The 20,000-nt window shown below is 42.7% G+C and overlaps 2 protein-coding genes across 2 annotated transcripts in view; both read right to left on the bottom strand.

Annotated features, from left to right (window-relative positions):
• Positions 1-4,378: 4,378 nt before the first annotated feature.
• On the bottom strand, positions 4,379-13,618 carry LOC310782705 (H-2 class II histocompatibility antigen, I-E beta chain-like). Its single transcript, XM_083643433.1, has 7 exons — positions 13,550-13,618; positions 13,157-13,423; positions 10,829-11,042; positions 7,478-7,545; positions 6,879-6,992; positions 5,398-5,424; positions 4,379-5,310 (listed from the first exon to the last, which is right to left on the bottom strand). Exons 1-6 carry the CDS (start codon positions 13,602-13,604, stop codon positions 5,399-5,401), a joined length of 744 nt encoding a protein of 247 aa, XP_083499559.1. The 5' UTR covers positions 13,605-13,618; the 3' UTR covers positions 4,379-5,310; position 5,398.
• A 1,349-nt stretch (positions 13,619-14,967) lies between these two features.
• LOC310782706 (H-2 class II histocompatibility antigen, A-U alpha chain-like) overlaps positions 14,968-20,000 on the bottom strand; it is a 12,865-nt gene continuing 7,832 nt past the window's right edge. Inside the window, exons 4-5 of the mRNA XM_083643434.1 lie at positions 17,835-18,116; positions 14,968-16,588 (exon numbers count right to left, since the gene is read on the bottom strand). Of these exons, the coding sequence (XP_083499560.1) occupies positions 16,467-16,588; positions 17,835-18,116 (404 nt within the window). The 3' untranslated portion in view covers positions 14,968-16,466. The remainder of the gene's footprint in view (positions 16,589-17,834; positions 18,117-20,000) is intronic.

Genomic DNA, 20,000 nt, shown 5'->3' with positions numbered 1-20,000 from the left:
TATGAGGAATTTGACTTAGTGTAATTATGCAGTATAGCGGTCACATCAATAGTCAGAAGACAAAATATATAGAAAGATAAAAACACGAGAAAATCTAAGTGCAGTCCAATATAATATACACAGGAATTAGAAGGAGCCGAGTGATAAATATGAATTTACAGTCAAAGGTGCACAATGAAGTTAAAGAGAATAATATAAAGTAAATTAATAGAGTCAAATGTTCTCGTAAGAGAAGCAGCTCTTACTGTAACAGCTCTTAGCTTTCATATAACATAGACACTTTTCACACACTTATTATTGATAGTAGTAGTTAATGTAAATGTTTAAATACACTCCTGTCCTTTGTTTTAGCCTGTGCATACAGTACCTTCTGAGTGTGTGAGTGTGATACCTGTACATTGAGAGCAACGCAAAGCGGAGTCAAATGCCTTGTATGTGTAGGATACTTGCCAATAAAGCTGATTCTGATTCTGAAATAACCATTAAACTCCAAAGCCTTTTACAACGCCTACACACACACACACACACACACACACACACACACACACACACACACACACACACACACACACACACACACACACACACACACACACACACACACACACACACACACACACACCCATTCACACAGCGATGGTGACAAGCTACCATGCAGGGTACTGGCACAGCCATCAGGAGCAATTTGGGGTTCAGTATCTTGCCCACCAAGGACACTTCAACATCAGTCTGGAGGAGGCGAGGATCGAACCACCGACCTCTTTTATCCAAAGCGATGAGTGGAACGAACCGCTCTACCTCCACACATGCCGAAACGAATTACCTCACCTGAGTCTGATGTGTGTGTGTGTGTGTGTGTGTGATGATGAGTGTGTTGTTGGCACATGATGAGTGATGAGTGAGCTCAGGTGATGATGGAAGCGTCCAGGCTAAAGGCTTCGTATCATCAGATCATATTCACGTTGTTTGGAGGGGGGTGGTCATCCTCAGCTGATGCTGCCTCCTCTGAACTCTCACCAACATCCTCTGCAGTGGGTAACAAATTGGGGTATGTGTACCCCTAGGGGTACATGGAGGTACTACAAGGGGTACTTGAGAGAAAAGGGAAAATGAAAAAATGTCAGAATAAATCATGAAAATAAATGAAACGTTATAAATCTGCTCAGGAGGCGCTAATTGCAACTCTGAAAGTGAAAAAAGAAACAATCCGCACACCGAGGAGCTCCCGTTTAGGTTTTTTTTATTTTCAACACAGCGTGACGTTTCGGGCCACACTGGCCCTTCCTCAGACGCTTTCTGTTTGGAAGGGGTGGGGGGGGGGGGGTCATCCTCAGCTGATGCTGCCTCCTCTGAACTCTCACCAGCATCCTCTGCAGTGGTTAACAAACTGGGGTATGTGTACCCCTAGGGGTACATGGAGGTACTACAAGGGGTACTTGAGAGAAAAGGGAAAATGGAAAAATGTCAGAATAAATCATGAAAATAAATGAAACGTTAAAAAATCTGCTCAGGAGGCGCTAATTGCAACTCTTTCACTCCATTTCTTATTTTGTAATGTTATATTCTTCAAAAGGTGGGTTATCATTCATTCATTGCATCATTATGCTCTAGTTTCCTCTTGCAGTTTTCTAAGCAAAATGTTGTAATTTGTAGGGTAAAGGGGATACTTTGATTCAGAAATCAGGGAAAGGGAGTACTGGCAAAACCGTTTGAGAACCACTGTTCTACTCAGATGATGAGTCTGAAGTGGGACGGGTTACAGTAGGGTTACACATGTTAAACGTGATGCCATGGGCTCCTGACCAGTACCGCAGGGTTGACGTATTTTTGTAGGCTTACCCAGAAGTTCCTGCACTTCCTGGTTCGTACGGGGGGAAGGCAATGTGATTTTTGTATGGGGATTTCAAAGGCATGAATTAAGGTATGTGGTCAACAAAAGTTTATTAAACAGCAAAGTTTGTGTTCAGCGAGATAATCTTCACAAATGAGGTCCACTTTTATGACTTTTGAAGCGTTTTCTGAAAATCACGTATAAAAAACTCATTTACGTTTCAAAAGTCATTTTTGTTTTCCACACCGCACTATGAAAACAGCACAGTAGCATTGGGACTACATCTGAATGAATGAAAGACAAGACAGACAAAGACAGGGACGACATAGGTAACACGTAAGTTACGTATTAGATTTGTGAAATGTATTGGGGTACATAATTAAAATATAAAACATTTTTAAAGTAATGCTAAATTAGAGCTTAGATCAGGCCCAAAAAAACAAGCCTGACCCGAGCCCTTTCTGTCTGAGCCGAGCCTGGCCCGAACCCAAAATTGTCTTAGTAAGTTGGCTGTTTATCTAAACCAGGGACACTCAACTTGCTTTCACCAGGGGCCACTTTTGCAAAATGACAAGAGGCCAGGGGCCAGTTAATAAACAAATATTAATAATATTATTTTATTCTGTAGTGGATTGTAGTTCCCCCCCACCCAATGACAATAAACAACAAAAGTTAGAAATTCAGTTTGCTCACTTCAATTCAGTTCTCAAATCTATTCAGAGTAAACCCTCTTGCTAAACGAATCAATAAAGGCTCTCTCCAAAAAGAAAATTAACCAAACATCTCTTGTGCACACAGGATAGATAGATAGATAGATAGATAGATAGATAGATAGATAGATAGATAGATAGATAGATAGATAGACAGATAGATAGATAGATAGATAGATAGATAGATAGATAGATAGATAGATAGATAGATAGATAGATAGATAGATAGATAGATAGATAGTTGAGTACATATACTGTAAGTGCCTGGGCGGCTAGCAGGCAGTGATATTTGACAATTTAGCTGGAGCTCAGTCAAACTTTATTCAATGTTAGTTTTCATTGTGAATTAGAAAATGTTTGGGGGGCCAGTCAGCACCCTATCGCGGGCCGCATCTGGACCCCGGGCCGCATGTTGAGTATCACTGATTTAAACTATATGCATGTTGTCTGTTCACTCTCATGAATTGATAAGGTTCTAAGGTTACAATGTACATATAACATTCTGATTATAACACCAAAATATTACAATTATAAAAAAGAAAAATCACCAGTGCATGTGAGAATTGTTTCAATTGTTGGGTCTAAAATGAAGAGCCTGGTTTCCTACCTGCTCTATTTGTAAAGCGCCTTGAGATAACTCTTGTTATGATGTACGAATGTTTCAGGATTGATGCTTGTGAATATCATTTATAGAGGTTAATATAAAGATATGGAATATTACAGTAATGGATGCTGATGGGTCTATAATCAATAATAGGCTGTAAATATGAACATAGCTTCATAATCAGTTACACAAATGTAATAAATGTACAACTACAAATGTCACAATGACATGTGAGACTTCCTATGGATCATTAATATGATGCGGTGCAGACATGTTTCTGAAAACACAAACATGAGGAGAGTCTCTGTCATGGTTGAGACTGTTTAGAGACTGTTGCCATCCTGTCTAGACTTTAAATGTATTTTTTGTGTTTGTGCCTTGTCTAGTTCATTTAGTTGTGTGCCATGTTCGATCTGTCTGCACCAACTGTGTCTACTTTGTAATCACCTCCTATAGCCTTTATCAAGTCTTGTCTCCCCTGTCAGTCTTGTCGGATCATTGTTGCTGTCATGTGTCTGACTGTTTTCTCTGAAGAGCTCTACCTGTTAAATACACCCTGCTTATGCACAGTGTTGGGGGTAACTCATTACAAAAGTAATATATTACATGGAATATATTACTTTTAGCAGTAACTCAGTAATATAACTTATTACCAATAGGATTTCAGTAATATACCAGTTACTTTGTCAAGTAACACAAGTTGTTTTTTTTGTTTTGTTTTTATCAAAGCACATATTTAAATAAAGATACAATCATGTCCTAATCAAATTGTGTGTTTTTATGCAAATAACTGATGACAATAACAAAGGAAAATAATAACATTTAGCATTTTGGACGGGTTACACTGACTTCAAGAGGGTTTAAATTATTTTTCGCCATGGTTCCCCCGTGGAGATGTCGTTCTACTATTGCAGTTATTTTGGTGAAAGTAATGCAAAAGTACTGTAATACACAGACAGTAATATTGTAAAGTAACATTACTTTCAAATGAAAGTAACCAGTAATATGTAGTATATTACATTTTGAAAGAAGTAACTTGCCCAACACTAATTATGCACTAGCTCCTGTCTCTGTGTCACTGTCCACATTTGGGTCCTCACCACCACACCTGCACCATGACAGTCTCAAGCTAAAAGAACAAAGTGACACAGTGTTTTCCAAAGCTTTATTGTAGGAAAAGACATCTCACTCCAGTAGAAATATAAGAATCTAACACTCAGAAAACATATTGAAACAGCTGATTATATGATTTTACAGATGACATTTAGGACAGGAGGATCCAATGTTCTTCCTTTAGTCTGAATCAGTTTGAGGAAGTTAGTCGCTGGAAAATAATCATGTCACAGAGGAAGTGAAGCTTTACATCACAAATACACCTCAGATACATGTTATGCTACATACATGTGCTGCACTGTATGTGCCATACATCACATATATGTGCTGCACTGTATGTGCCATACATCACATATATGTGCTGTACTGTATGTGCCATACATTACATATATGTGCTGTACTGTATGTGCCATACATCACATATATGTGCTGTACTGTATGTGCCATACATCACATATATGTGATGCACTGTTTGTGCCATACATCACATATATGTGCCATACATCATATGTGCTGTACTGTATGTGCCATACATCACATACTATATTATGTGCTATATCGTGTATATCCACTAGGTGATTTGTAGGGATGATGACGGGGATGTTGCTGACCCCCTTGTCAGCAAAATAACCTGTCCACACCACACTCAGCTTCTACAGTTACATGAATTTATACTATCAAAACTACAGCGTGTTTTTGAAGAATAAGCATTATTAAATGCTTGGGACGCGTGTTTTTGAAGAGTAAGCATTATTATATGAATGGGACACTTCTGAAACGCACTGTGCTGCATCTGATCCCAATCAGCTGCGTCAAGCTGCACAGAGCAGATCGAGCCGGGCAGGAATCGGAAAAATAAACACAATTAAAACAGACAAAAAAATTAACTTTTTTTTTTTAACTACATAGCCCCATGGTAGAAGCAAACAAATCAATTCAGGAAAAAATCAAACAAATCACCATAATATCATGTATCTCACAGCACATGCGCAGCGTATCGCAGAAGGCTTGAAACAGAAACAGCAGCTCCTCTTCTCCAGCAGGTGGCAGCACTGAAAACACAAGAAAGCAAGTTGAATTCCAGTTGATTTTCCTTCCATTAGACAAACAGACAACAGGAAAAAGGTTAGGATTCCTACCTCAGTTAGTGGGAACCAGAACCCGTCCTGATTTAACACAAGAGAAGAAGAGAAGAGGCTGTTATTCAGTCATATAAACACAAAACAACCAACACTGACATGGCCTGGTGGGAGAAGAAGTTATGAGGTCACTTATGATTGGTTGTGTGTGTAGTCTTTCTCATTTATAACTTAGTGCAGTGAACCAGGGGTACGTGTACCCCTAGGGGTACTTGAGTAGCTTGCAGGGGGTACTTGGAATGATTGGGGAATACAATTTACCTCCAAAATGATAAATAAATATATATATATATTCCCAGTCATTTCATAAGCCCAGTGTTAAAATGTGATGTGTGTGCCGCAACTAGTTCTGCTGGCAAGTGGCAACTGCTACACTGTTCTGCTACTGATAATGGCAAAAAACAACAACTAAAAAGCCCAAACATCGGCAGTTCAGTGAAACATATTTTGTATAGATTTACTTGTATGTAATCATCAACACGCATGAGTGAGGGGTACTATTGTCATGGAAAAACAGCTCAAGGGGTACATAAGACAAAAAAGGTTGGGAACCACTGACTTAGTGAATACCAGTGCAGTAAAGGAGGAGGTGGTAAAGCAGCAACTAAAGCAGGTGTAACCGATAACAGTAATGAGGGCCCTGGCACTGGAACACCTAAATTGAATGGAACCATCATTAATGGTATTGGTTACACCTGCTTTAGTTCCCTCTTTTCCACCTCAAAACGGCTGCTGTGAAAAGGGTCTACTTTCACCACGGCAGACCCACGTTATTATAATTCCATGGCCTAGTGTCAGTGCAGTGGGATCCTCTTAGCACCGTGGTTATCTTTTCCTAAGTCCTTACTGTATGAATCCTGAACATGTTTCCTTGAACTCGTGACCTTTTCCATCCAGGTCAAGGAAAAGTGGTTAGGAACTAACTTAGGGCATTTTTGTTTCTCTTGAATGCAGTCATCATTCATCAATTTGAATGCAGCCATTCATTCAGTAAAGGAAGACAGACCGGGTTAGCCTAAACTGGTCTAAATTTCAGGTTAGACCTGGACCCTGGAAAAATAAATTAATTAATTAATATAAAAAAAAATGCAAATTTCCAAAATGCAGGATGCTAGGGGCAACTCACCCCACACTGCCTCTGCTACTCTGCATTTTGACCCCCCCCCCCCCCCTTCCCCGGCATGAACACAACACACACCTTCACACATTTGACATCCATGCCAAATTTCAGCCCTCTGCCTCTGCCATCCTGTATTTAGAAATGTTCTCCCCTTATCGCCCCCCTTTTAGCCAATAGGTATGAACACAAACACACACCCCTCTCTCTCTCTCTCACACACACACACACACACACACACACACACACACACACACACACACACACACACACACACACACACACACACACACACACACACACACACAAAGTGGCTGCACTGCTTAAAAAGCATGAATTGATGCAATATAATGATGTAAGTGACCTTGCGCCTTCCTCTTGTAGTAGATGAATCCAGCCAGAGGTAAGATCAGACCCAGAGCCAGTCCTGAGGCTCCAATGGCCAGCTTGTTCCTCTCATTCTCAGGCATCGACGGATCTGTTGAGAGAGAGACAGAGAGAGAGAGAGAGAGAGAGAGAGAGAGAGACAGGTCAACAGATAGACAGACAGACAGACAGACAGGTAGACAGACAGACACGTAGAGAGACACAGGTAGACATACAGACAGACAGACAGGCAGGCAGACAGACAGACAGACAGACAGGCATGCAGGCAGGCAAGATTCAAGATTCAAGATTTATTATTGTCACTCCATGGTACAAGTATCACGTGTGAAATTCTTGTGCTGTGGACTCCGTTTACGACATAGTACAAATATAGCAAGGCATATGAGTGCAAAAAAAAAAAAAAAAAAAAAACACAGGCAGGCAGACAGACAGGCAGGCAGACAGACAGACAGACAGGCAGGCAGACAGGCAGACAGACAGACAGACAGACAGACAGACAGACAGACAGACAGACAGACAGACAGACAGACAGACAGACAGGCAGGCAGGCAGACAGACAGACAGACAGTCAGTTACCCCAGTCCAGGACAATAGGCTCCTGCAGGCCGGGGTGCTCCACGACACAGGAGATCATCTCTCCGGACCTGCAACACACACAGGCGTGCACGCACACACACACACACACACACACACACACACACACACACACACACACACACACACACACACACACACACACACGTTGGTTTATTGCCACATTTTACTTATGAAAAGTGGACTATAATTAATTGAACCCATGTACTCGTGAGTAAGGACATGTGACCTACAGTATATATGTGCTGCAGCAGGGTTACAATGGTTTCAGCTAGCAGTGTGTCCATAACAACCGGCATACAAATAGAAAGCCTGAATGATGAATACCAGGCCTATTCAACTGGTGGCCCGCGGGACAACTCTGGCCCACCAATCAAGTCTCACTGGCCCACCAATCAAGTCTCACTGGCCCACCACTCAGTTCTGTTGACTAAAATAATAATAATAATAATAATCCTGCTTGGCTTGGGTCAAGTGCTGCATGTGAATCAGCTGGCTCGCTTGCTGTCTGTCCCTCTCTGCCTGTCTCTGTCTCTGTGTTTGTGTCTCTGTCTCTTTCTGTCTCTGCCTCTCTCTCTCTGTCTGTCTCTCGCTCTCTCTCTCTTTCTGTCTCTGTCTCTCTCTCTGTCTCTCAGCTCTGTCACTGGTGTCACTCTGTCTCTCTATCTCTGCCTCTCTCTGCCTGTCTCTGTCTCTGTCTCTTTCTGTCTCTCTCTCTGTCTCTCAGCTCTGTCACTGGTGCTGAAAGCATGTCACAGCCTGAAAGTGAAACAGAGGGATGTATCCAAGCGAGATCTTTGTGCTCCACATGCAAGTTAAGCGACTACATATGGCAGTTTTACTGTGATGGTAATAAATTACTGTATTTCAGATAATTACTAACAAACATGTGAAGTTATACTGTAAGTTTAGTTATAATTGTATTATCACAAATAATTAAGCTTATAAATATATAATCTGAAGGGGATTCTGCAGATTGACTTGGTTTAAGTATAACAGATATTATAGTTTCATACATGGATCTAGGGACAAACATGTAAAGTTGTTGTCTTTGGTTGCTTGGCAACCCATGCGCACCTGTTTAGCGCAACCGTCCACGCACTTGTGTTTAATGTCCACTCAGCGTGCCTCAACGTTTTTCCAACTTCCAAGCAGCTCTCTCTCTCTGTCTCTCCCTCCTCCTCTCTCCCTCCCCCCTCTCTCTCTGACTCTGCCTCCCCCCATCTCTCTCTGTCTCTCCCTCCTTTCTCCCTCCCCTTCACTCTCTGTCTCTCCCCCCGCTCTCTCTCTGTCTCTCACTCCTTTCTCCCTCCCCCTCTCTCTCTGTCTCTCCCCCCCTCTCTCTCTGTCTCTCACTCACCCCTCTCTCTCTGACTTTCCCTGCCCCCTCTCTCTCTCTCTCTCTCCCTCCTTTCTCCCTCCCCCTCTCTCTGCTCTGATGCCAGAGGCTACAGTTGCCAACTTTACTACTTCATTTTCTGTTTTACAAAATGATAAATGGAAAATCAAGTCCTTCTGACCAGCAAAACAGAATGAGCCTTCTATTTCAGTTTTTCATTTGTGTTTTTCTGAATAGAAAATAGATGTACTAAAAACTCCATGGACCATGAAGGTATGATTAAGACAATCTGGGCACCCAAAGTCTATCAGTCTGAAGACTAATATGACTCTGAGACAGACGGACGATATTTTGGGTTTTCTGCTGTATAGTAGATGTCCGTGGCAAGACTTCCTCTTCCGTGTGCCGGGAACTTAGCTTTCTGACAATGTGGCCCCCTGAACATTATAGTGGAATAGCCATTCACTGAATGAAGATGATAAAAATAAAGTGCACATTTCTTGATAGAAATGTTATCAAAACACATGTCAATGCCTATCTTAATGTGTGTCCTGGTGGCTGGAGGTCCTTTGCCACATGTCATCCCCTCTCTCTCTCATCACCTTTCCTGTCTGCCTACTGTGCTGTTTAATAAAGGCAAGAATGCCCAAAAAAGAATCCCAAGAAAAAGCTTAGCCTCCTGAGACCCAAGCCTTCATTTGCATTTTTGGTTTCTCTTTGCTATTTGGGATTACTTGGACTTACTAAGTACTGTATTACAAAAAAGAAAACAAAGTAAGTAGGTTTCTCACAAAATGATGTCCTCACTTAAAGACATTAGGACAATCTTAACGTGAAAAGACCTCCAGGAGGCCTCGTCCTCTAAACAATTCACCCATAGTCCTCAAGACACTTCGCCCCCAAAAGGCTCCACCCCTCGGGCATCATTTGTGATGGTTGCCCTCTTGATTGTCTTCAGCTGATGCTGCCTCCTCTGAACTCTCAGCAGCATCCTCTACTGTAACCTGGCTGTAACCATTTCATCCTCATCATCTGAAATCAGATGACATCATCGTCCCTCAACAATATTGATCAGTTTCTCCTGTTTAGTCAATGGAGTGTGTCCTAAAAATTGGACAATCAGGCAAAACGTTTGTCCTGTTGTCCTCCTACAAGTAGCCTACTTCAGGTTTAGCAACTTCGTAGCTTGTTAATATTGCAAAGATTTATCAAATCTGCATTGACTAATCTCTCGAGACAGACTTTCTACTTGCATCGAAAATCTGTCGGCAAGCTCAGTGAAAAGCCAAAAAACAGAGCTCATAGGGGGCAGGCTCACATGCTGCTTTATCCAATCAAAATGGAGCGGATGGTGTCTAGTTAAACTTGTTATTTTCAGCATGTAGCAACGAGCTAGCGTTGTTGTTTTACAGCGGCGGAGGCATTATTTGAGATTGAGTGGAAAGGAAATCCATAAATGGTCAGAGCCGGTCTGTCGGAGCCAATGGCAGAGCTTGCAGGGAGCGGAGACCCTTGAGTTCTGGTTATTCAGGTATTCAAACGAGCCTGCTCCCAGAGGTTAGAGGGAAAACAATTTTTTTTTTTTTTACTCTTGGGTTCCGAGATTGTGCATTTACAAACTACAAACGGTAGAGAATAAAATGAATGTCTACAATTATGTTGTATTGACAGCAACAGCCTGTAGCGCATATGTAGGTCACATGATCACATCCTCCTGGCTCACCATTATGTAGGTTATATATGAATTACAGTGCATTCATTGTGGTAGGTATAAGTAGGAACAGTGACACTAGACTCACCTGAGGGTCTACTCCATGTGGGCGTGGATCTGGACTCACCTGGGTGTGTCCTCCAGGTGGGCGTGGATCTGGACTCACCTGAGGGTGTACTCCAGGTACGAGTGGATCTGGACTCACCTGGGGGTGTACTCCAGGTGGGCGTGGATCTGGACTCACCTGGTGGTGTACTCCAGATACGAGTGGATCTGGACTCACCTGGGGGTGTACTCCAGGTGGGCGTGGATCTGGTAGTACCAGTCTCCGTCCGCCATCTCGTCAGTGGAAGTGACATCAGAGGTGACGTGCTTTCCGTCTCTCAGCCAGCTCACATGGATCAGTTTGGGGTAGAAGTCGTAGGCGCTGCACACCAGCATGGCCGTGTGCCTCCCACCATCGGGCGTCATTGACCTCAGCCTGACAGAGGGTGTAACTGTAGGACACAATGTTATTATTATTATTATTAGTAGTAGTAGTTAGTAAAGGCACCAGGGTTGCGAAGAGTGCCGACGGGATCTTTAAAGAGAGTCAAGACCTTGGTTTAACATCTCATCCGAAGAACGGTGCTCACTCACAGGAGAGAGGCCCTGCCTCTGCCCTGGGGCATTGGGGAGATTATTCACAAGAGGGAAGAGCACCTCCTACTGGTCCACCAACACCACTTCCAGCACCAGATGGTCTCCCATCCAAGGACTAAGCAGAGTCAACCCTGCTTCTCTTCCCCAGCAAGCCAGTGATGTCATGCAGGAGCCGCAGTTCCGGTGCGTATAACTGCAGTACTTAGACTTGTCATGATAACTACTGTTTGTTGGTCCATATATTTTCCCAGAAATAATTGTGATCATGATATTATTGTCATTTTACATGTCCCCCCCCCCCCTCCACTTCAATTGGACCTGGGCCATTCAGCTGCCAGCCAAGATCCTTGGCAAATTAAACAAAGATAAAACAGAAAGTTAACTTAATAGACTTCAAGCTAACATCATCATCATCATCATCATCATCATCATCATCATCATCAGTATATAAATGGGAGCTAGGGCTCTGTTTGTCTGTTTCTCTGTCTGTCCCATGTCCCACTGATGACATCATCAGTGATGTCATTGTAACATCACTGATGATGTCATCAATTATGTCATCAGTTATCTCATCAGTGATGATGTCATGGACATCACTGATGATGTCGAAGGAGAGAGACTGAGGGAGAGTGAGAGAGACTGAGGGAGAGGGAGAGAGAGGAGAGAGAGAGAGAGGAGAGAGAGCGGGAGACTGAGGGAGAGAGAGAGAGGGGGCAGGCGAGGCCACGCAACAGCCGAGCTGCGTATGCGAGCTGCAGGGCGGGCGAGCTTAGGAGTTGAGCGCGCATAGCAGGCGAGATGCCTAGTAACTTAAACCAATTCAACCTTAATAAATAAACCTTAATAAACATAGATATAATTACTTTATCTAAATAAATGTCTCTTCTGTAACAAAGTTCACTTTTTTGGTAGCAGCTGGCTGGAAGCTGAAAGGCTTTTAGCTGGGAGCACCAGAGAGATTACTGCCACTGTAGAAAACAGGGTCAGCCGGCTAGAGTCAGACACTCAAGCTCATGCTCCATAGGGTCCCATTGTCGAATGTTTCTGCAGTTCACTGCATGGGAATTCTCACTCTCATCCCAAACAAACAGCTATATAAAAAAGTAAGACATTATCTTCACCTGGTTCAGTGTGTGTGTGTGTGTGCGTGCGTGCGTGCGTGTGTGCGTGTGTGTGTGTGTGTGTGTGTGTGAGCAGACAAGAGGACAGAGGCAGTGCGAAATGACAAAACGGCATCAGTGTTTTGCCACCAGACGGTGTCACGGAGCTCAGTCTAGTTCAGGATTTATAGTTCTTTAAAGTGAAGTAATATTATTTCCATAGATGCATAGAGAGAGATATTAAAATACTTCAATATGGTGAATAATACTTTTTTTTATATTTAATGATAATGACTGATCCATAGAGAAACTATAAACTGATAAATATATAATAAGTTTAGCATACTGTGATGTAAGAAAACAAATATAGATGTCACAAGAGGTTGAGAGCAGACATACACACAGAAGTAGGCTACTTCATAATAGACTCGATATGAAAATAAACTTCAACTCAAATTGAAACAGTAGAAACACTAAACGCTGACAAGGTTTGTAAGGTTTGAATTGATCTTTCAAATTAAATTATTTTAAACAGAGATACAGACTCCATAGTATTACTTTAATCAGTGATGTGTGTATTATTAGTGGGGCGGCTTTAGCTCAGGAGGTAGAGCGGGTCGGCCAATGACGCAAGGGTTGGCGGCTCGATCCCCGCCTCCTCCCAGCTGCCGTCGTTGTGTCCTTGGGCAAGACACCCAACCCTCCTTGCTCCCGCACCCTGCGTGGCAGCCTGCCGCCATCGGCGTATGAATGGGTGAATGTAGACTACCTACTGATTGTAAAGCGCTATATAAATGCAGGCCATTTACCATTTACCATTTATTATCGAGGTGTATTTGATGATGTTGGATGTAGGAGCAGCAGCTCACCTGTCTTAGTCAGAATATTCGGGTACCAGTTGTTGGGTTTGCAGTATGCCTCCTTTTGAACCTTCATCGTCCTCAGCAGTGCAGGATCCTTGTTCCAGTAGTCTGCTTGCTTCATGAACACTTCACCATAGCCAACATATTTCCCCACAGTGCTGCTGTACCTGAACAACTCCACCTTGTTGTAATATGAAGAGAAAATGTACTCTATGTCCTTCAGCTCAGTGGAGTTGAACACACAACGCGCCACTGCACATTCCATAAATCCATCTAGAGATCAAAGACAAAAGTAAAACCAATCTTTCACAGATATAATATAATATGAACATTCAAACGGAAGAGTATTATGAGCTAGTTACTGATCAGCTCCAGGTATTGATGATGTATTGATCCTACCTGCTCCATACAGACTGATGAAGAGGAGGGAGAAGAGCAGAACAGATGAAGCCATGTTCCTCTGATGAGTTCACTAAACTCTGACAGACTCCAACTGAGTCCTGCTAGAAAAACCAATGTAGGAGCTACACACTGGTCACATGACTAGCATCACCTGTTGCCAGGCAGACAGTCCAGCCTAAAGGCTGGTGGTGGCAGAGCCAGAGAGCATTAAAGCGGCATTTCCCAAACTATGGGTCGCGACCCAAAGTGGGTTGCTGACCCGAATTTGAAGAGAGGCGTTTTTCCACCACGGAGAAGTTACTTTTAGGTTGGATATTCGACAGACATCGAGTGTCTGTCAAATCCAACCTAAACTGACTTAGCTCTCTCTCTCTCCCGCTCGCTCGTTCCCTCCACTAGGCTACTACTACACATCCATGGTGTCTGCAGCTGCTGTCCGTGCGTGTTTGTGTTCTCTCTGGAGTACTGTATATTCAAGGCTTAAAGCCCAGTTCACACCAAAGATTCACGACCAGACTGGCTGAAACTACTTGCAACTACTTGTAACCAGCCGCTGCAACTTGATAAGCTGAATTTCTGGCGACGCCATCAGCCAGCTGGAGTCAAGATGACACGGGCCAGTTTACACCGCTGCAATTTTCCCTGCAAGATTTTTGTCTCGTTGTGAATTGTTGGTTTAAACTGGACGCATGCGACAGTGTACCAGACAGGGTTGTAGTCAAGTCACTATATGTCTCGAGTCCGAGTCAAGTCCTCAGTGTTCTGAGTCCGAGTCGCCAAAGAACAGTCCGAGTCAAGTCCCCATTGCCCGAGTCCCAGTCCAAGTCATCAAAGTTTTGTCTGCAGGCTTGAAGAACAAGCAGCAAACAGAAGTGCTCAGGTGGATATCAGGAGTGTGGAGTAGACCTTGAAGGTGCTCTTTAGTTGGAGGGACATCAAAATTGAAAAAAAGACCAATAGACTTGAAAAATCAATTATTTGCTTTTTTTTAATAAACATTTGTCATATATACTCCCTTAATATCATTTCAATTAGTTTTACTTGAGAAGAAAAAGGGTTCTCCATGCATCATCCAGCAAAATGCAGCTGAACCAGGTGCTTCTCAGTTTGAGGACAGCAAACTTCCAGGAAACAAAGGAGGGACTGGAGCACACTGATAGATTTGCAGCTTTTATTAGTGCAAACATCTCATCATCAGAATTTCCTGGAAGTCTATTTTATTTCAGTGAAAAAAAATCCTCCACACCTAGTTTTAACTATAGTAACCTTGGTTCCAAGATTGGCTGCAGTACTCCACTCTGACACAGTCAAGGAGCAGACATACATGCACATACAGAAAATTCTACATTGAAGAGACGACAGGAACGGAGTGTCAAGTTGACCCAGCAAGACGCTGGCATCATTTATTTCCTCATCTTAAAAACCACATGGTTGCCACAACATCATTTTAAAAACAGCCATTTGAAGGGATTAACTTTGTGACACATCAGCCCAAACTGCACGCCCAAGCATCTGTACACCAGCGTACAATATTTAAAAAGGCACATTAGCATTTTATCATTTTATTATCTTATCTGTTTGTGTGTATTGCTTTTGTTCCGTGTATGTATTGTTATCCCTTGTGTATGTATTTTTATCCCTTGTGCATTTTTATTATATTGCTTTTTTTATTCCTGTTTTCTGTATTTATCTTGTAGTTTTTAGTTGTTTATGTCCCGAGGACTGTGGGTGAAAATTAGCTTCGGCTAACCCCGGCACTTTTACCGTTGTCCCATATGGATGATTCTGTACGTGTATAACTGTCTCTTAATGTGCATTGTCCTGTCCAAATAAACAATAAAGTAAAGTAAAGTAAAGTAGAAACTACAAACATGCAGATGTAAAAAACCTTGTAAAAAATGCAAAAGCACACACTGTTAATTACACAAAGCTCACAACGTTAAATTCACAAAGCACACAATTTTAAATTCACAACACAAATTATATGAACACCCCCCAAACTGAAGCCATGAAATGCAGTGACAGTCAGAACTTGTGCACGTATACTCCCTATGCATGATTTAGTCTACTACAACTAGCTAGTTCATATTATTACTTAATTCATCAATAACAGTTTATAGCATCAGTCTTCTCTATTAACACCTATCATATCTCAACTGACCACTATTATTGTTGTTGTTGTTGTTGTCGTCGTCATCGTCGTCATGTCTGTTACATGTTAAGCCCCTTCATTCACTTACACACACAGCATCACAACATGTCTGTTACTCTAAATTATAATATGGACATTTTCTCACCATACATCTGTTTATTATTGCAGAACCAAACAAGTCACATCCTTCACTCCCATGCATGCAGCTGTAGTTGTTATTTTGTCCTTTATTTAACACACTCCAAGGCCTATGATATATGAACATATTTGGGATAATAATATATATTTAAAAAAAGAAGCGAAAAAGAAGCAATTAGCCTATAGCAGTACAGTAACCACATCACAGTGTCCCATCCATGCCATGAGCAAAAAGGCGGTCCCATGCCCTCTAGCTAGACGTGTTCATGATATTATTTCTAACATGAATTCTATGCTTTTTTTTATTTGGAAAGGCTGTAGGCCTACTTTTCCATAATCTGAGCATCATTCAGGCAGCCGTGACCACGCCTATACAGTATAGGCCTAACAAAAATATGCATAATAAATGCATTGATTGACTGTTCACTAACTCTAGAAAGCTTTAATATTGTAATGTTAAATAGTGACAATGTAAATATTCATTACTTAAAAGAATATACAGATAGAAGGTTTAATTTATTTACAGATCCACACAGCAGAGAGAAGCAGTTTAAAGCAGTAGGACAGAAAGCAGTCTATTAACCACCGCAGCTCCTTCAGCCCGCCTCACATCATCATAACTGATCAGTTGCATTCATTTCCTTTGATGAGGAAGAAGGTTCCTGTGGCCACGCCCAGCACAGCCACGGTCAGACCCACTCCACAAAACACTGCAGGTCCGATCCCTGGCAGCTCCTGCTCCACATCTGAGGAGGAACCAAACGCATCAACACACACACAGGAAGGGATCATGTCTATGTTCCCCGGGTTCTATGTTCCCCGGGTTCTATATTTCCCGTTTTTCACTAACCCTAAACCTAACCTCCCCCAGACCCTAACCCAAAACATAACCTCTCCCACCCCCCACGCCTAAACCTAACCTCCCCCAGACCCTAACCCAAAACCTAACCTCTCCCAGGGAACATAGCGGGGAACATAGGACCCTATTTGGGAAAAGCGGGGAACATAGGACCCGGGGAACATAGGACCCAGGGAACATAGGGATGACCCCCACAGGAACACAAAGTTTTGTTTGGCTGGTTAGCTGTACGCCACTTTTGGTTGGTGTTAGCTAATTGTAGTTTTGGTTGGTGTTAGCTAACAGTATTTTTTGTTGGTGCTAGGTAACTGTAGTTTTTGTTGGTGTTAGCTAACTGCCATTTTGGTTTGGTGTCACCGAACTGTAGTTTTTGTTGGTGTTAGCTAACTGTAGTTTTGGTTGGTGTTAGCTAACTCTAGTGCTGGTTGGTGTTAGCTAAGTGTAGTTTTGGTTGGTGTTAGCTAACTGTAGTTCTGGTTGGTGCTAGCTCACTGTAGTTCTGGTTGGTGTTAGCTAACTGTAGTTCTGGTTGGTGTTAGCTAACTGTAGTTCTGGTTGGTGCTAGCTCACTGTAGTTCTGGTTGGTGTTAGCTAACTGTAGTTCTGGTTGGTGTTAGCTAACTGTAGTTGTGGTTGGTGCTAGCTCACTGTAGTTCTGGTTGGTGTTAGCTAACTGTAGTTCTGGTTGGTGTTAGCTAACTGTAGTTGTGGTTGGTGCTAGCTCACTGTAGTTCTGGTTGGTGTTAGCTAACTGTAGTTCTGGTTGGTGTTAGCTAACTGTAGTTCTGGTTGGTGCTAGCTCACTGTAGTTCTGGTTGGTGTTAGCTAACTGTAGTTCTGGTTGGTGTTAGCTCACTGTAGTTCTGGTTGGTGTTAGCTAACTGTAGTTCTGGTTGGTGTTAGCTAACTCTAGTGCTGGTTGGTGTTAGCTAACTGTAGTTCTGGTTGGTGTTAGCTAACTGTAGTTCTGGTTGGTGTTAGCTAACTCTAGTGCTGGTTGGTGTTAGCTAACTGTAGTTCTGATTGGTGTTAGCTCACTGTAGTTCTGGTTGGTGTTAGCTAACTCTAGTGCTGGTTGGTGTTAGCTCACTGTAGTTCTGATTGGTGTTAGCTAACAGATAAAGGTGCGTCACCCCAGAATCGGGTCCGCGGCCGGCTCAAGGCTTGGTGCTCCACAGTACAGCTGTAGGTGTCTCCAAGCTGTGGGATGAACCTCAGCCTGGAGACCTGGTTGAAGGTGAAGTCTTTGTTTGGGAAAGGGGTGTTGCGGCTGGTTCCTTCAGTCACGTTCTGGTCGTTCCTGGTCCAGTAGACCTTGACGGGAGCGGGGAAGAACCCGCTCACATGGCAGATGAGGTGGTTCTCCACTCCGAGCTCCACATCATCTTTGGTGTAGATGGAGCTGTGAGGGGCATCTGCACAACAACACAATGTACACCATGTAAACACCCGTTCAATTAATATCAGTACTTTCCATCTCTCAGTAGCATTAGGCCTAAATATATTTTATTCCTCAGTTCTGTCTTTTAAAAGAAGGGCTTTTATTTTTCACGAGCACTTAATATATTTTTCACAGTAACATTAAACACTACCAAAACAATGATTTCATACAGGTTCTCATCTCTCAAAAGTATTAAATATTTTTTTTACAAAATTTGACAATGGACAATGGACCCTATCTTGGTACAGGCGCTATCCGCTTTTTGCGCTTGCGCACCTGTTTGCATGCCTTAACGCCTGCCTTATGCTCTCGTCCCTGCCGGGACGATAGCAGTCCGCCATGTAGCCTACAAGTGTCCAGGTGTTATGCCGAGTTTTGCACCCCAGCCCGGCCGCCGCCAAACGCATCCCCACCTCACGTATGTAATGATTTATACAGAAACGTAACTGTTAAAAATGATATAATTATCTAGGTAGACGTCACCTCCCTGTTTTTAAAGTTAAAACAACCCGGAAATATGGTGGGGATGCAATTCTCGGCGGGGATAAGTAACTCAGCCCAACAATGGGTGCAAGCGCAAATTGGAGGCGTGCCAAGTCATTTATGCACGGCGCAAATGGTATTTGGGGTTGTTAACCAGCAGAATTATTCACAGGTGTTCCCTGGCAATGCCTGGGCATTACATCAATCAAACCAATCAGATTCCGTCTCACAGTCCCTGTAATACAGTTTGCAGGAGCCATGCAATATACGCTGTAATTCTCCCCATGCGTAATTTGGATAGGCCTATCTCCATTGACTGTATATATTATCCCTATCTCACAACATCATCACATCTTATACCCGTTAAAAACATCTATGATTTGATGCAATTCGGCATCTTTTGTTGACTGGAAATAACGTGTGTGTGTGTGTGTGTGGGGGGGGGGGGTACAAAAGAAAAGATGGGAGGATTTAGAGTGGACTCAGTTAAAACTCAGCGAAACAGTGAGAGCTGCCGTGCCGAGGACAGAGAGAGATGGAGAGAGCTTGTCGACAGATCGTCTGGTGCCCCAACGACCCTCCAGGTTATGGGATAGGTGAAGGTGCATTGCAAGTAGGCTACAATGTCCAAGTTTCCTCAATTAATTTGGCATTTACCCCTCTTTGTGATGTGATAGAAGTTTCTCAGTGAATTATGGTTGATTGCCTCACTGAATAATCTGCTGTTACCCAATTTTAGCAGCCGAATTTGATGTCCTGGTGTTGCATGTTTGTGCGTAATGACTTATCCAAAAGGAATTCCTCTGCAGCGCAGAGATTATGGTGCACTTCGGAGCACAGCGGGGTATTTTTGCACTTAAGAGGTGCTTTTCAAAGCTCTTAGCGCAAAGTCATTGCACGCAAAATTACCGCTTTTGCGATGATAGGGCCCAATGTCTGATGGATACGTCCTTATTGCCTTTTGAACAACTCCAAGAAAAATACAACCGCCACATACAGTACATCAGCTTTTCAGGTACCTCAAGGTTCGAGATTTCATAATAACCCAAAAAACTATGTTCAATATACCAATGCTACTGCATCAGAGGTGGAGCGGTTACTTCTCCTACATCCAACTAAAACATCTATAACCCATTTCTATAATGTTAAATGTTAAAGATATCGAACAGCCATGGAAAAATGAACTTGGTTTCAATGTTGATGAGGATGAATGGTTTAGATATCAGTACGTAGCCTAACCCTGCTAGACTGCTGGAGTTAAAATTTCTGCACCGTTTGCTAATTTCTCCTAACAGAAGACACAAAATGAACCCAAAGTTTTGTGTGGCTTTGGATTTGAACCCTCTCTCTTTACTCTTGGGTCATCCGAGTCAAG

This window comes from Poromitra crassiceps (genome assembly GCF_964638095.1).
Source record: "Poromitra crassiceps genome assembly, chromosome: 9".
In the NCBI taxonomy this organism is placed as follows: Eukaryota; Metazoa; Chordata; class Actinopteri; order Beryciformes; family Melamphaidae; genus Poromitra; species Poromitra crassiceps.
Note: the sequence above shows the minus strand (reverse complement) of the source record. Positions and strands in the feature narration are given on the sequence as shown.